General features: G+C 46.1%; 1 protein-coding gene across 1 annotated transcript in view; it reads right to left on the minus strand.

Annotated features, from left to right (window-relative positions):
- The window catches only part of LOC131186894 (SLAM family member 5-like), a 51,764-nt gene that overhangs the window by 15,579 nt on the left and 18,114 nt on the right, over positions 1–18,071 (minus strand). Inside the window, exons 2-4 of the mRNA XM_058160869.1 lie at positions 12,659–12,982; positions 11,749–12,006; positions 9,724–9,759 (exon numbers count right to left, since the gene is read on the minus strand). Of these exons, the coding sequence (XP_058016852.1) occupies positions 9,724–9,759; positions 11,749–12,006; positions 12,659–12,982 (618 nt within the window). The remainder of the gene's footprint in view (positions 1–9,723; positions 9,760–11,748; positions 12,007–12,658; positions 12,983–18,071) is intronic.

The following is an 18,071-nucleotide window of genomic DNA, read 5'->3' on the forward strand; positions in this document are numbered from 1 at the left end:
CTCTGTATACCATATATAGGAGTACATTTGTAGATAAGCACCAGCAACCATTAAAACTCACATCGTGCAATTCATTTCAAGTTTGTTTCACTCTCCTCAAAATAATACACAATTAAGAGCCCAATGTTACTGTTGAATCACCTCAAAGCAGCCAACAGGCCTGCAGTTTTAACCACTTTCTTTACATTGGTTAACTGGCCCTATGAAAGCAATAATTGTGTCTGCTGATTGTCTACTTTGGCTGGGGAATTCTGGGAGTTGAAGTTCACGGATCTTAAAGTTGCACAGGTTGAAAACCCCTGTTTTAGGCAGTTGCTTCAATACCCTTCACAATGACTTATGGAAGCGTCCGGATTCCTCGGATGGCGTTTATGGCTGTTTGGAGTGATGGACACAATTTACAAACATTTTTGCTGAAAATTACTCTTTACTTCTGGTTTCCAGCAAAAATGCCTATCATGAACAATGGGTCTGGTTAATAACCATGGCTTTGCTGGCTGAGGGACTCTGGGAGTTGAAGTCCACAAGTCTTAAAGGGACCAAGGTTGGAGACCCCTGGTCTAGACCAACCCACTAAAGGAGGGGATGTTTGAGCTTACAAATACAAAACATTTGTGCAAAACCCAGACTGAGTTTTGATTCAACCATCTGTGAAAACAAGCCTTTTTCCCCCCCAAACTCCCTTACAGTGAGTGATTTATTTTTCTTTTCTGAAGATGGGAACCACATCAGCTCTTTTCCAGTCCTCTGGTGCTCCAGGATTTTTGAAAAATGTTTTGAAGATGACATCTGCCAGCTCCTTTAGAACTCTGGGATGTAATCTGTCAGGTCCTGGTGGTTTATATTCATCAAGTTCAGACAGGTGTTCTCTTACCATTTTTTTGGCTTATTTTAATTTTAACTAAACTAGTCTGTTTTTTACAGTTATGGTTTTGGTAAATTGGACTGTAGTTTTTTTTCGCTTGAAGACTGATACAAAGGATGAGTTAAGCAGCTCTGCTTTCTCTCTGCTGCCCGTTCCTTCCTTGCTGTCTTCTCCCTTTAGTGGACCGACTGTTTTCTCGTTATTTATATGTTGAAAGAAACTTTTTAAAAATTATCTTTGACTTTTGCTGCAAGTCTTTGTTCATTCTGAGCCTTTGCTTTCCTAACTTCAAATTTGCAGATTTTGGCTATCTGCTGATAAGGCTATCTGCCTTAGTGCTGTGTCCTTCTTTCCATTTTTTTGTACTTTCAATTTGTCAGAGAGATCTTTGTGCAGCCATGCTGGTTTCTTCTTGGACTTCTTGTTTTTCTTTTTCAGTGATATTGTGCTGGTCTGGGCTTTTATGAGTTTCCTAAACTTCTTGAGTTGTTTTCCTCTTTAGGATTTTCATCCAAGGAATCTTTTCCAAGTTCTCTCTGAGTTTGTTAAAATAAGCTCTTTTAAAATCTAGGACTCTGGTACCATTATGTTCTATTGTTTGTGTTTGCATTCTGTTGAATTCCTATATGACACGGTCACTCTCACCCAAGGTTCCTGCAGTTTCAACTCCCTCTATCGCTTCTTCTCTGTTTGTAAGAATTAAGTCCTGTATGGCTGTCCCTCTAGTTCCCCCCTCTTATCTTTTGGACAACAAAGTTGTCAGCTAGGTTGGTTAGGAATGTATTTGATTTCTCATTTGGTGCATAATTAGTCTTCCAATTGATATCAGGGTAATTGAAGTCCCCCATTACTATTGTAGTGTATTTGTTAGTTGGTTAGTAAAAAGGACATCTATTTTTTCTGCTGGGTTGGGTGGCCTGTAGTTTACATCTATGGCCATGTCATTCTTTTTTTCTTTTATATTAATAAAAGAAATTAATTAACCCATATGCATTCTAGGAGGTTTTCGTCTTTGGTTTCATGCGATTCTAATAATAATAATAATAATAATAATGTTTTAATTTGTATACCGCCCTTCTCCCGAAGGACTCAGGGCGGTGAACAGGCAAATAAAATACAAACAGAAAAATACACCATAATTAAAACAACCCTTAAAAAACTGATTCAAATTTGCCAATAATTTAAAATAACATTGCACCCCATAAAATTACAGAAATTTAAAACCCATCAAAATTCAATTAAAATTTAAGATTTGGAATTTAAAATCAGGCCAGTCCAGCCATACGAAATAAATAGGTTTTAAGTTCGTGGCGAAAGGTCCTAAGGTCAGGTAGTTGTCGAAGCCCGAGGGGAAGCTCGTTCCACAGGGTAGGAGCCCCCTCAGAGAAGGCCCCCCCCTTCTGTAGCAATATAGTGGTCCTTTACATACAGTGCAACTCTACCTCCTCTTTTATGGGATTTTTTGAACAGCTCGTATCCTTCTATCAGTATGTTCCAGTTATAGGCTTGGTCCCACCATTTTTCTGTAATTCCAACTATATCATACCTACCTTCATGTATTAATAGTTCAAGTTCACCTGGTTTGTTCTCCAAACTTTGTGCATTTGTATATGGGCACTTGAGATCTTTATGCCTGACTCTGAGTATTGTCGTGTCCCCCTCCCCCTCCAACGACCAGGTCTAGGAAGTCCGTATCAAGCAGGGCAACGAAGCCTCTGCAGCTTTGCCAAATTCCTTCCAGGTTTCTCAGGTCAGGCAGGAGTCCAAGTTGTGACTTCAGCAAACTAGATGAGACTTTGCTTGACTCAAGGTTGGAATGCCACAAGCAGGTCCTTTATATAGGTTGTGGGGTGTGGCTCCATGACTCAGCATTTATCCAGGCCTGCCCCTCCCTTCCTTCTGCTGGCGTCGCCTCTCAGATCTCCGGAAGCGAGGATCTTCCCACTGTGAATTCTCTTCAGCTGAATCTGCTGTCGGTAATTCCAGCACGTGGCTGGCTCCCTGCTCACACACTGTAGGAGTGAAGTTTGTTTGTTCATTCCTGACATCCTGTCTGGGCATGGGGCCAGGGCCGGGGGCTGGAGGCATGACAGGCTGTTCATCTTCATTATCAGACTCCGAGTCTGATAACAGGCCCAGGTGTAGAAGGGAGGGGCCTGGCTGAGGAGAGGAGGGAGGACGAGGCACAACAAGTATGCTTCCTCTGTCTCCTATTTGGTGTTTGAGTTTGTCTTCTTTCCTATCCCTCCTTACTTCATTGTTTGCCTTGCTTTCTAGGGGTTTTGATTGGAATTAGGTCCTGGAGATACTAAATTGGTCACCCTCCCCCTTTTATTAGTTTAAAGCCCTCCTGATAAGTTGAGCCAGTCTTTCTCTGAAAACATTCTTCCCAGTCTTTGAGAGGTGCATGTCTTGCCAAAAGCCTATCATAGAGGTAGTGTAGACCATGGTCCAGGAATACCAAGGTTTTTTTTTTTTGGCAACACCAACCCTTTAGCCAGTGGTTCACTTCTAGAATTCTTTGTTCTCTTATGAGATGTCCTTCCGTTGGCAGTACAGATGAAAAAACTACTTGTGCACCTAACTCCTTAACTTTCTTGCCTCTTGCTCGTAATCACTCAATATTGTTTTTAAGTCCCTTTTTGTGTCATTCGTCCCTACGTGTAGTAGTAGAAAAGGGTAGTAATCTGTGGGCTTTATTATTTTGGTTAGGTTCTTAGCCACCTCTTTGATTTTTTGCTCCAGGGAGACAACAAAACACTCTGGATTGACTGTCTGGTCTACAGGTTCTGTTCCTTTGAGAATTGAATCTCCTATTGACAACTATCACCTTTTTTTTTCTAGGGAGTTTTGGGATATTTTGAATATCCAAGCAGTGGAATGGCTTGTGGGTGCTCCATCAGTGGAAGTTTTTAAGAAGAGATTGGAGAATCGTTTGTCCTCAATGGAATAGGATCTCCTGCTTGAGCAGGGGTTGGGCTAGAGGACCTCTGAGGTCTCCTCCAACTTTATTATTCTGTTATTTTGATTAATGGGGGGTATCCCCCATCAATGTTCAGCTTTTGGAGCTATGTGCATTGTGGCCCCTGGGTTTTGTTACCTAAGCTTCCGGGATTCATGAACTCTGTGGAGAGTTCATGAGAGTTCAGCCTAAAACTCACTCTTGCATTAATTGGGATAAGTCAAGCCTAAATATTTCTTTTTTTTATTCGTTTATTAAATTTATGCTTTTGCCTTCAGGCATTCTGACTCTCTGTCCTGGAAGAGCTGGGGGTTGGAGCAGAGTGTGCACAGGCTGCTACGTGTTCTATGGGAGCCAGTACCTGGCTGGTAGAGAGAAAAGATAACCCAGCAAAAAATAAAGAAATACGGGTAGTCCTCGAGTTACGAATGTCATGGAGCCTGACAATCACATTCGTAACCCGAGGATTCGTAGGAGCGAATTGCATAACTTGACTGCGATCACTCCCTTTCACTAATGGATTGGGTGGGTCATTAACTACACATGAGGGTGGAGAAGACCAAGGGATCTTGCTAGATCATTGCAAGTGTTGTGTCTGCGGCCACCGAGCTGGGGCCCCTGCCAGAAAGTGACTCGGAAAGTGAGGGGGAAGGGCCAACATGACTTACTTCTGGACCACCAGCTTCCCTGGCTCAGCTCCAGGAGCCAGAGGCAGGCCAGGTGGAGGAGATAATGAGGCCTCCGTCCCCTGACTCTTCCCCCCCCAGGCCACGCCTCCAGACCTGGCTGATGGCAATCAGGCTGGCTGGACCCTAGGTTTCGTAGGCAGGAGAGGTGGGAACAACAGAAGCAGGGGTGGGGCAGGCCTAGGAAGTGCTGAGTCATGGAGCCACACCCCACAGGATATAAAGGCAGCGAGAGCTGCTATGTCTCTTCGTAGCAGGCAAATTAAAAGAGCTGAAGTGCTGTTTGACTTAGCGAGATAACAGAGACACTTGGCAGACGCTCACTAGTTTGCTGCTAGAAGCTGATAATTGCTGGCTAATTAAGTCATCGCTCGGACTGAGGCGAGGGGGACAGAACAGCAAGATAAGTGAGCTTCCACAGGTCTAACGGCTGTGGGGACCCAGCAGGGTGAATGTTGTAGCATCTCTGCTGTCATTCGTACTATGTTTTCCCGAAAATAAGACCTGGTTTTATTTTGGGAGGGTGGGGGTGGGGCTCAAAAATAAGCACTAGGGTTTATTTTCGGGGCATGTCTTATTTTTTTTCACTTACAGGAAGTGGCGAGCGCAGGGGCTGATGGGAGTGGCAGCGCAGCTTCCCCTGGCCCTACCCTCCATCCCACCATCTACTGTATTTTTCGGAGTATAAGACGCACCGGAGTGTAAGATGCGCCTTCGTTTTTGGGGAGGAAAATAAGAAAAAAGCTGATTGGCAGGTGGATCCGCCTCCCGGAATACCCGCAATCAGCTGTTCCCAGAAGTGAATTTTAGCAACAGGTTCCTTGGTTGTGAGTTCTGCGCCTTGCTTTTTTTTTTTGCTTTTTCCTGCCTCTGAAACTTCTGAAACTCTGTTTCAGAAAAAAACTTTTTTCTGCCTCTGAAAGCCTCCAAAACAGAACTTCAGAAAAAAAGCCTCTGAAGCTCTGCTTGGGGGCTTCTTTTCTGAAGCTCCATTTCTGATGCTTTTTTCAGCTTCTGAAACCTCCGTTTGAGAAGCTGGGTGGGGCTACATTCAGAGTATAAGACGCACCCAGATTTTCACCCTCTTTTTTTGGGGAAAAAGATGCATCTAATACTCTGAAAAATACGGTACTTGCCTGTGGCCACAACAGTCCAAGCTCTTGGTGCTCCCTGGCCTCCGCCTGCCCTGCCTGCTGGTCCTGTTGCTCCTGGGACACTGGAGTTTGGGTTGTGCTCAGGCTGTTGCTACGATGATGCAAATGGCCATGCAGTACATCAGGATCAGCTTCCCCCCTCCTGTGCCTCTGCCCGGTTGCTGGGCTTGCTGCACATGCTGCTGCTGACCTCGTGGGGGCTCTTCGCCCTCCTGACCACACAGCTCACAGCTACCCTGCTGACCTGCTCCTGTCTTGTGCGGGGCAACTGGGCCCAGATCTATGACCTCTGGAGCGATCTCCCCCTCCCTCCACCAGCTCGCTGCAGAGCCGCCACGGATCTTGCACAGGGCAGGGGCGCAGCCCGAAGCGGGCGAAGTGCTCCCGAGGTCATAGATCTGGGCCAAGTTGCCCCATACAAGGCAGGAGCAGGCCAGCAGGGCGGCAAAGAGCAGCATGGCCAGGAGGATGAAGAGCACCCGCGAGGCCAACAGCAGGCCCAGCAACTGGGTAGAGGCATGGGGTGGGGTGAGTGGAGCAGGCGATCTTCTGCCTTGTCGTACTGCAGCAACAGCTTGAGCAAGACCTGAGCTCCAGGCCTGGCGGAGTGCAAATCGTGGTCGCCGCCAACTCCAGAGCCACAAGGTGGGCTGGGGAAGAGAGGGGCCCTCAGCTGTGAGGTTGACTGGCGCCGCAGGCAGGGCTGGGTCTGGTGAGAGTGTGCCAGAAACAGCTCTAGGCACCCAGAGAGACAGAATGAGATGCAGGTGCTGGCCCTTGCTGGCTCAACCCATCTGTGGGGCCACAATTAAGAGGTCGAGTGTCCATGAGGTGACCGGGGAAGGGAAGGAGCCACCTCAGGCTTCTGTTTGTGAAGGGACATATGGTTGGGCTGCCTCCTGTGCTGGCCATTCCCATCCCCTTCACTAGGGCTTATTTTTGGGGTAGGGCTTATTTTCGGGGAAACACGGCCACAGTGCTACAACATTTATAATTTTGGGACTGGGTCTTAAGTATTTGTGGGGAGTCTTGGTTGAAACTCCGAACACTCTCTAAATGAACTGTTGTAACTCGGGGATTACCTGTAAACTCAAATCAGACATAGTTAGCTTAGATAGTGCAGCTCAATAACAGTATGCTATCTCCTTGTTACTGTTCTTTGGAGTTCTGTTTTACAGGCCCGCTATTTTATGTACAACATACAGAAACTGTTCTGACCTAGGCTTAAGAGAATCGCAAAACAGACTCCTTGTCCCCCCAAACCCCCCCCTTTTATTTGGCTAATGCAGGGGTCTGCAAACTTGGTTCTTTTAAGACTTGTGGACTTCAACTCCCAGAGTTCCTCAGCCAGCTTTGCTTTTAAGACGCCACAAGTCTTAAAAGAGCCAGGTTTGCAGACCCCTGTGCTAATATGAATTCCTCGCATTCACATCCAGCAAAGTCCCGGAAATAAGCTTTTCAAGGTTTAATTGCAATAACAGACCTTATCAGTCCTTGGATAGTTTTTAACAGTAACAGAGTTGGAAGGGACCTTGGAGGTCATCTAGTCCAACCCCTGCTCATGCAGGAGACCTGTACTAGGTCTGACCTTTCTGATCGACAAGCTCAGTGCCTTAGCCACTGAGCCACCTAGTCAGTTGCTAGGTCGATAGCTTCCAAGCTCAATGCTGTACAATGAAATACTTGGCAAGGAGTCTCTGTGAGACGTGATAAGCAAATCTTCGCACTAATAAACGAACTAATCGTCTCCTGCAATCACCACTCCCCTTTTGCTCCTATTTATTCCCTATGGGAGTGGCCATTCAGCGTCCATTTGTGCCTTTACTTCCCGAGTTGACCCCTGTTCCTTAATTGCTCCCTTCTCCTGACAGCTCTATGCATGTGCACATTGGGAACAGGCTCCAGCTGTTCTTCTGCCCCACTTAAATTCTGACTCCGAAGGTAGCTGATAATTGTCGGATGGACCTGGCTCCCTCTCTGCCTCCGATGCAGAGCACCCATTAAAGCCTTCCCCAGACTCCAGGACTGGCCTATGTTCATCCCCAACCTCCTCACTGTCCGATTCTGCCACCAGCTCTGCTGGAGGGTCACAACAGAAACACATCAGCTTTATTAATTTGCAACATATAAAAACACGTCAGCTTTATTAATGTACAACATATGAAAACACTTCAGCGTTATTAATTTATAGCATAAGGTAAAGGTAAAGGTTCCCCTCGCATCTATGTGCTATTTGTTGCCAACTCTAGGGGGCAGTGCTCCTCTCTGTTTCAAAGCCAAAGAGCCAGCGCTGTCCGAAGATGTCTCCGTGGTCATGTGGCCGGCATGACTCAACGCCAAAGGCGCACGGAACGCTGTGACCTTCCCACCAAAGGTGGTCCCTATTTTTCTACTTGCATTTTTTATGTGCTTTCAAACTGCTAAGTTGGCAGAAGCTGGGACAAGTCATGGGAGCTCACCCCATTAAGGGATTCGAACCGCTGAACTGCCCACCTTTCGATCGACAAGCTCAGCATCTTAGCCGCTGAGTCACCTTAATTTTTAGCATCCATAGCTTTATTAATGTACATAAACATACAGTACGTAAGCACATCTGTTTTATTAATCTGCAACATACATAACACGCTTTATTAACTACAACACACATAAACACATACATAAAAATAAACAGAAATGGACAGAGAAAGCTTACAGCTTGGGTCTGCTGCTACCGAATACCTCTCACCAACCCGTGCGCTCTCACAGGGAGGGACTCCTCAGGGTGCCGTCGGCCAGGCAGTGCCGGCTAGTGACACCCAGGGGAAGGGCCTTCTCTGTGGGGGCTCCCACCCTCTGGAACGAGCTTCCCCCAGGACTCCGCCAACTTCCTGACCTTCGAACCTTTCGCCGCGAGCTTAAGACACATCTATTTATTTGCGCAGGACTGGACTAGATTTTAAATTCGAATTGGTTTTAACGGGGATTTTATTATTTGTATTGTCATTTTTAATTATTTGGCCATTTGTAATAAGTTTTTTTAATGGATGTTTTATTTTGTATTTATACGTATATTTTTATCTGGCTGTGAACCGCCCTGAGTCCCTAGGGAGATAGGGCGGTATAAAAATACGAAAAATAAATAAATAAATAAATAAATAAAGAGTTATAATTCTGATAAAACAATTCAATGGTACCCAAGGGTGTGTTAAGTGATTATTATTTTCCCTAATTTGGCCAATAACGTATGTTTCATATTGTCCTATTGTTACTTTCCTCTTTATGGCACTTACCATTTATTATATTTATTCCTATGTTTTTTCAGCTATTAGCTTTATTTTTTTGGATGGTTTTGGATACTCTCTGTTTAATTGTTTATTGACGTCTTGTGGTAGCACTGATGATGTTACCTAGCTTGAGTAATGAAACTTCTGCAAGAAAACAACTAAGCTCAGAGAGCCCCAAGGATCCCACAGTTCAGCCCTGAGCTACAAATATTCTCCTCTATTGAGAGCAATTTTCGCTTCCCAGAAAAGTAAAAGGACTACCTGCAATTACAGGTGGTCCTGGATTTATGACTACAACGGAGCCCAAAATTTCTCTTGGCAAGCAAGATGGTTATTAAGTGAGTTTGCCCCATTTTATAACCCCTCTTGCCATGGTTGTTAAGTGAATCACTGAAGTTGTTAAGTTAGTAACATGGTTGTTAAATGAATCTGGATCCCCCCATCGACTTTGCTTGTCAGAAGGTCGCAAAAGGGGATCACATGACCCCGGGACCGTCATAAATGTGAGTCAGGTGAGTCTGAATTTGGTCACGTCGCCATGGGGATGCTGCAAAGATTGTAAGCGTGTAAAATGGTCATAAGTCGCTTTTTTCAGTTGTAACTTTAAATGGTCAATAAGGAACTGTTATAAGTCGAGGACTACATGTATAGGAGACTCATTAGTTCCTCCTCCTCCCCCCTCCTTCAAGAATGGGTCCATTAGGTGCTTTTTTTGGGGGGGGGACCCTTTGGAAAACTGCCAAGGGGGAGGGGCAAGGAAGGGTGGAAGCTATAAGGAGGGGGTGGAGCTCACCGTTCACTTGGGGGGCCTCCGTCCCAGGTCTCTCCTCTGGGGTTCAGCGTGATGGACAGAATGCAAGAGCAAGAGAGCAGATGGAAAGGAAACAGAGATCAGGCAGTGAGAAATCATCCATCTCTGGTTTGGTGAAGCCAACCGATTAACAGCCACCAGACCCCATTAACCCTCCTTGAAGCATATCGTGAAGCCTAGTTAATTTTACAATCATTTTCTCAAGTCAAAGCCTCTTTCTCTACTCTTTTACTACAAGCACAAAACAATCGCAAATGAAAACAGAAGGAATGAGAGCAAACGTAGGGCAGGAAATACATGCCATGTGATCATTATCACGTGTCTGAGTTAAGGCTTGCAAAATGAATTGAGGAACTGCATTAGTCAAATGCCACTCAGCAGCCTGAAGCATTAATATCCCTCTTACTTTAAGCACAAGACGTATGCATCATTAGCGATCTTAAGGTAAAAACCATCTTCTCTACCAAACTGCAAAACGTATTTCTATCCGACAGCTTTGCCAATTTAGGAAGTAGATTTAACTAAGTAACATATATTCCCGATAACTGGAATGTCTGTGAAAGGGTCATCATCAGTTCACCATTAGAGATCTGTCTAGCAAAGAATCAAATGAAGAGTTTTGACTCCTTGTTTGATGATCCTTCCAGGTTCCTAATCCCCCTGATTCAGTGTCCCTGTTGGACAGCTACTGTCCCTGTCGGGAGGGGGCTCAGGTAGGGAATTAGCCTAGACTCTCTACATAAAAACATTATTTATTTATTTATTTATTTATTTGTCACAACGTTATATATAAGCATAAGCATGAAATAACTATACGATATATAAGCATACATATAACCATAAGTATGTAATAACTATATGAAATTGTATACAATCAAAGGGAACATTAGGACAGGAACGGTAGGCACGTTGGTGCTCTTATGCACGCCCCTTACAGACCTCTTAGGAATGGGGTGAGGTCAATGGTAGACAGTCTTTGGTTAAAGCTTTGGGGATTTTGGGAAGAGACCACAGAGTCAGGTAGTGTATTCCAAGTATTAACAACTCTGTTTCTGAAGTCATATTTTCTGCAATCAAGATTGGAGCGGTTCACATTAAGCTTAAATCTATTGTGTGTGCTCCTGTATTGTTGCGATTGAAGCTGAAGTAGTCTTCGACAGGAAGGACATTGTAAGAGATGATTCTATGAGTTAAACTCAGGTCATGTCGAAGGTAGCGGAGTTCTAAGTTTTCTAAACCCAAGATTTCAAGTCTGGTGGCATAAGGTATTTTGTTGTAATCAGAGGAGTGGAGAACTGTTCTTGTAAAATATTTCTGGACACGCTCAATTGTATTGATGTCCGAAATGAGGTATGGGTTCCAGACAGGTGAGCTGTATTCAAGAATTGGTCTAGCAAATGTTTTATATGCTCAGGTTAGTAGTATAGTGTTTCTGGAGAAGAAGCTATGCAAGATTAAGTTTAATTCTTTGTGGATTGTTGGTTGTAGCCCAACCCCTTTCCAAATTCCATCTGCATGGGAAGATCTACCTTCTCCAGAAACTTTTGTCTCTCAGCTAAATATAACGGTAACAGTATATCAGGGTTGGAAGATTTTCTATGTCTTCTTGGGGGTCTCCTAATCCGACCCCATGATCAAGCACAGAGCTGTCAAACACAAGGCCTGCGGATTCGATTGGTACTGGATTGTGGTTAGAACCGGCCTATGGGACTGTCCTGGAAAATGTAAGGGGACAGCCCATGTTGCTTTGGCCCAATCTACCCAGTGCGAAGAGGAAACATGGCAGCAGTTTGGGGAGTGGCATCAAGCTGGCCATGCCCACCCAGTCGGCCATGCCCACCAAGTTGCCCTGCCCGCCTGGTCACCCAAGGTCAACTACAGCCCTGATGCGGCTCTCAGTGAAATTGAGTTTGACACCCCCGCTCAAGCAAGAGACCTTATACCACTCCAGAGAATCTGAGATTCAACTTTGGTCTCACAGCCTCTTTTAAGAAGAGAAAAACTTACCTGCACAAACTTGCTTTAAGGAGACCGTCCTGGATGCCTGGCTAACAGGGTTTTCTGCTGTGCATGTTGCATTGAGGTCAAGGGAGACAAACTGGATCACAGAACTCCCAGGGGTAGGACCTGTGCTCTGGGCAGATGAAGTCCAGCTGATGTTCACTCTGTCTTCCCAGGTCCCTGTAGAGCAATTCAGCTGCCAGGTTCTGTTTCCAGTCCCCTCAGGAGTGCAGGTCACTTTCAGATCAGAGTCCAGCAAACGTACTTGGCAGGAGAGATGGAGAGACACCATTTGTGAAAGACCACAAAATCACAGGAAGGCCAAGGAGGAAGGAGAAGCAGCAATAGCATGGATCAATCAATGGTTTTGCTTGAATTAGAGCAGGGAAAATATGTGTCACTCATTTCTCTGACAGTGAATTTCTCTCCTCTCACATGTGACACATTGTGAAGGGAGAGGCCCACCATGGTGGGGAAGGACCCTTCATCCTCTGCCTTCCTCCAAGCCCTGTTTATACCAAACCATGGATGAGCCTCCAGGCTCACACACACACCCAGGTCACCCTGACTCTTCCCCAAAGAGTTTGTGGGTCCAGCCAGTCCCACTTGACCCACAGAGAGGATCTTGAACTGCCTCTCTGGAGATCCCAGCCTCAAAGCCCACCTGCCTCTCTCTTCATCCCCATGGGAAGCCACTTTTGGCCTGGCCCAGTCCAGCCTGTGCTCCAGGGGGAGGGGAGCCTGAAGGGAGCTGTGATGGACCCCCATAGGCCCCCTTCCAGGGGGAAGAGTGTGCAAGACATTGCTTGTTTTCTGATTCTAATAGCCCTCCATCCTCCAACAGAAATCTCCCACACCTCTCCACATCTTCCAGGGCAAAGAAGAAATTCCAGGAATTTGTGGCTGGGATACTTACCAAAAACCTGCAGACCAAAGAACTCATCCACTGACTTTTTATTTGGTAAAACAATTCCTGCAGTATATCTGCCAGTGTCCTCTTTCTTTAGAGGGCTAAGTCGTAATTTTCTGCAGTCACTGGAGACGTTCACTTGCTTTTGAAAGTCTGGATGGAGGAATATAATGTTACATGGCTCCTTGAAGGTCACCAAAGCAATATTTCTAGCATTGCTGGTGCTGATAATTTTATTCCAGGAAATTGTTTCAAATGGTGGCAAGGTCTTCACTTGGAATGTGACAGACTCCCCCAGAATGCCATTCAGTTCTTCTATTCCAGAAGTTCCTGCAGGTCCAGAGAGAAGAAAGAGGAATCCTTCAATGTTGGGTCATAAGAGACCTTCTACGCATCTCATTTCTGACCCTCAGATTCCATGGAAGCCTTTTCTGAGCAAGGAGAGGATGGCTCCAAGATAGAAGACACGGTGAGGGCTCTCTAGGCAATGGCCTCTCTTTCATAGAGTAGCAAGTGGGGGGTCAAATGTCCCATCTGGGAGCTGAACCCACTTAAAAGGAGGATCTGCCCCACCAGAGAGACCCAACATTCCACCAAGCCTCAGGCTGACCTGACCACCTGAAGGACTCTTCTGGAGAACCCCTGAGTGATCATTTGAAGGACTGCTTGGGCTTTGCCTCTTTCTGCTACCAGGCTGGTCTCCTCCTGGAACCCCACATGTGACATGGGACAACTCGCCACAGCCAACTCATTGTGGCCAAGTCATCATGGCCAACTTGCTTTGGGACAATTTAACAATTAAATTTAATTATTTAATTTTAAAATAAAAATTATTATTTTTTTATTTGCATTTATATTCCGCCCTTCTCCAAAGACTCAGGGCGGCTTACACTATGTTAAGCAATAGTCTTCATCCATTTGTATATAGTATATTTCAATTTTTGTTATCCATATTTCAATCTGTTTCTCCTTTTGCATTCTTTCTTTAGTGATTCTATTCCACAGTTTCTTTGATGTTAGTGTCCCAGAACGAGTTGATCGTAGCAAGTTGGCTGTGCTCAATTGGCCATTTTGAATTGGCCATGGCGAGTTGGCCACAGACCTTCTCACAGGATGCTCCTGTTATTGACTGTCACCAAGTTTTGCTTCCCCGCACATGTTATGCGCTTAATGAATGTTCTTGTTAAATCTTATATTTTATGTTGATTTTAACCGTGTTATTGTTTGGTACTGATGAGTCAATACAAATGTTTGCATCTACCGCTGTTCTCTTTTAACTGTATTGCTTAAATTATTAAAGGGGACTAATTCAGAGGTGGGTTTCAACAGGTTCTGACCGGTTCTAGAGAACCGGTAGCGGAAATTTTGAGTAGTTCGGAGAACCGGTAGTAAAAATTCTGACTGGCCTCACCCCCATCTATTCTCTTCCTCCCAAGTCCCAGCTGATTGGGGAGAAATGGGGATTTTGCAGTATCCTTTCCCTGGAGTGGGGAGGAAATATAGATTTTACAGTATCCTTCCCCTGGAGTGGGGTGGGAATGGAGATTTTACAGTATCTTTACAGTACCCGTTCCAGTCCGGCTTCCGGCCCGGTTACAGCACTGAGACGGCTTTGGTCGCATTGGTGGATGATCTCTGGAGGGCCAGGGATAGGGGTTGTTCCTCTGCCCTGGTCCTATTAGACCTCTCAGCGGCTTTTGATACCATCGACCATGGTATCCTGCTGCGCCGGTTGGAGGGACTGGGAGTGAGAGGCACCGTTTATCGGTGGTTCTCCTCCTATCTCTCCGACCGGTCGCAGACGGTGTTGACGGGGGGGCAGAGGTCGACTCCGCGGCGCCTCACTTGTGGGGTGCCGCAGGGGTCGATTCTCTCGCACCTTCTGTTCAACATCTATATGAAGCCGCTGGGTGAGATCATCAGTGGCTTCGGTGTGAGGTACCAGCTGTACGCTGATGACATCCAGCTGTACTTTTCCACACCGGGCCACCCCAATGAAGCTATCGAAGTGCTGTCCCGGTGTTTGGAAGCCGTACGGGTCTGGATGGGGAGAAACAGGCTCAGGCTCAATCCCTCCAAGACGGAGTGGCTGTGGATGCCGGCATCCCGGTACAGTCAGCTGAGTCCACGGCTGACTGTTGGGAGCGAGTCATTGGCCCCGATGGAGAGGGTGCGCAACTTGGGCGTTCTCCTGGATGAACGGCTGTCTTTTGAAGACCATCTGACGGCCGTCTCCAGGAGAGCTTTCCACCAGGTTCGCCTGGTGCGCCAGCTGCGCCCCTTTCTAGACCGGGATGCCTTGTGCACAGTCACTCACGCCCTCGTGACGTCTCGTCTGGATTACTGCAATGCTCTCTACATGGGGCTCCCCTTGAGGGGCATCCGGAGGCTTCAGTTAGTCCAGAACGCGGCTGCGCGGGTGATAGAGGGAGCCCCTCGTGGCTCCCGCGTGACACCTATCCTGCGCAGACTGCACTGGCTACCTGTGGCCTTCCGGGTGCGCTTCAAGGTTTTGGTGAACGTCTTCAAAGCGCTCCATGGCATAGGGCCGGGCTATTTACGGGACCGCCTACTGCTACCGAATACCTCCCACCGACCCGTGCGCTCTCACAGAGAGGGACTCCTCAGGGTGCCGTCGGCGCGACAGTGTCGTCTGGCGACGCCCAGGGGAAGGGCCTTCTCTGTGGGGGCTCCCGCCCTCTGGAACGAACTCCCCCCGGGACTCCGTCAACTTCCGGACCTCCGAACCTTTCGTCGCGAGCTTAAAACGCATTTATTCATCTGCGCAGGACTGGGTTAGTTTTTTAAATTTATGGGTTTTAATTGGGTTTTTATTATTTATTCTAAATTTTTAATTTCGGCCCAATTGAATAAGTTTTTTAATTGTATTTTAATTGTGTTTATATTGTAATATTATTGTGTATTTTATTTGGCTGTGAACCGCCCTGAGTCCTTCGGGAGAAGGGCGGTATAGAAATTTAAATAATAAATAATAAAATAAATAAATCTTTCCCCTGGAGTGGGGTGAGAATGGAGATTTTACAGTATCCTTCCCCTGCCACGCCCACCAAGCCAAACCCACCAAGCCATGCCACGTCCACCAAGCTACACCCACAGAACTGGTAGCAAAATGTTTTGAAACCCACTACTGGACTAATTGTTTTAAATATCACCAATTTGTTTTTTCCTACAATCAGGATGGAAATAGAAATATAGAGGCCTTGAAATAGTTTTGATGGACTAGATCAATGTTGGTGAACCTTTTCAGCACTGAGTGCCGAAACAGGAGTGCGTGTGTGTGTGGGAGCTCCCCGGTGCACACATGTGGGCGTGCCGGAAACCGGAACAGCAGTTCCCCGGCACACATACATGTGCTGGGAAGCTGAGCTTCTGGTTTCCGGTCACCTGCTCTTCCAGTGTCTGGCACACATACGCGCACGAAGACCAGCTGGCATACCGGAAACTGGAGGCTCAGCTTCATGGCATGCCCAGAGAGATGGCTCTGTGTGCCACTTCCAGCATGCGTGCCATAGGTTCGCCATCACGGGACTAAATGAGCCTCATGGTCCTTTCCAACTCTACAATTTTATGTTCCTGGAAAATCGAGAACTTAGAGAAACCAGGCCTGCTTGGAATCTAACCCCCAAGATATAAAATAGCACCAGCATATTTTTAAAAGTTTATTTAACATTTATAAAGGTAAAGGTTTCCCTCGCACATATGTGCTAGTCGTTCCCGACTCTAGGGGGCGGTGCTCATCTCTGTTTCAAGGGCGAAGAGCCAGCGCTGTCCAAAGACGTCTCCGTGGTCATGTGGCTGGCGTGACTCAATGCCAAAGGTGCACGGAATAATAGGAAGGACCATAAGAATTATGGCACAGAAGAAATTTGAACATCAATAAAATTTGAACATCAATAAAATTTTTGATGTCCATGAAGCTGGCTGAGGAATTCTGGGAGTTGAAGTCCACAAGTCTTAAAGTTGCCAAGGTTGGAGACCCCTGCTCTAAACTATGGTTTAGGAGCCACAATGGCTGGTATATATAAAGGCAAATCCAAAACCAAGTGACCCTTTCTGGGTCCTGAATAAATCCATTTTCAGAGTTCGACAATTCATTTATCCCTCTTTTCTTGTGTTGAAACATTGTGTTCAGGGAGTGGCTTAACATTTTGCAAAATGGTTAGTAGTAACTATGGATTTTGTTATGTTATGAACTCGATGTTGTCTCAAGAATGTGCATCTTCCACCAATGTGTGCATAGATGTACAGCAGAAGTCAGAGGAGTTTTGTCTCGCCCGCTTTCACCGCAGCCGGGGCCTTCTTATCTGCTTCCGAACGCTGAGGAATGTCCTAGTATGCCTCCCGGCCCCAGCCCTGGCTCCATGCCCAGACAGGCTGAGGAGGAAGAAGTACCTCCAGCCCCCAGCTCTGGCTCCATGCCCAGGCAAACGGAGCAACTAGACCCCTCCCCCTCCCCCACAGCATGTGAGCCTGAGGGAGGTCAATTACCAACAGCTGCAGACTGGAGTGACCCTCGCTCAGAAGAATTGATAGGCGGCGCCGACAGAAGGAAGGGAGGGGCAGGCCTGGATAAGTGCTGAGTCATGGAGCCACACCCATGGCCTATATAAAGGACCTGCTTTCTGGCATTCTCTGAGTCAGGCAAAGTCTAACATATCTTGCTGAAGTCACCTTCTGGTCTCCTGCCTGCCTTGAGAACTTTGCTGGGACTTTGGCAGAGCTGCAGAGGCACGCCTGATTCGGATTTCCTGACCCGGTTGTCAGCGGAGGTGGGACACGACAACTAACTATTCCTCGCGCCTCAGCTGTATTTTCCTTCTAGGTCACAATGATCCATTCACTGAGCTCCTTAGAAGTACCGGTATCTCACAAAAGATAACAAAGAACATGGAGGGTGGAATTGTGTCTTGTACGGTCTTTTCTGGCCCGTTTGGAATCTGGCATCTTTTATAAACCCAAATTTCAGTCCTTTCCTTGTGACCTATATTAAACCAAATCCAAGCTCTTTATCAACATTGTTTCTTGGTTACAAGACAGTTGTTGTTTTTTCCAGGATCTCATGATCTTTTCATGGTAGAATTCTAACTCTCATCTTATGATTTTACAATGAGTAATAGTCAGCAAGAATTATTCCGGTTCATACTCATTTATTTCCGTTGCCTTCCTAGAAGCCTAAGGAGTCATTATGGAACTATACCCAAATATTCTGTTATTTTTGTTTTAGTAATTGGTAACGTGTAGTAGTATATGTTGGTTCTGTGTATTTTATTTGGCTGTGAACCGCCCTGAGTCCTTCGGGAGAAGGGCGGTATAGAAATTTAAATAATAAATAATAAAATAAATAAATCTTTCCCCTGGAGTGGGGTGAGAATGGAGATTTTACAGTATCCTTCCCCTG

This window comes from Ahaetulla prasina, chromosome 17, assembly GCF_028640845.1.
Source record: "Ahaetulla prasina isolate Xishuangbanna chromosome 17, ASM2864084v1, whole genome shotgun sequence".
Lineage (NCBI taxonomy): Eukaryota > Metazoa > Chordata > Lepidosauria > Squamata > Colubridae > Ahaetulla > Ahaetulla prasina.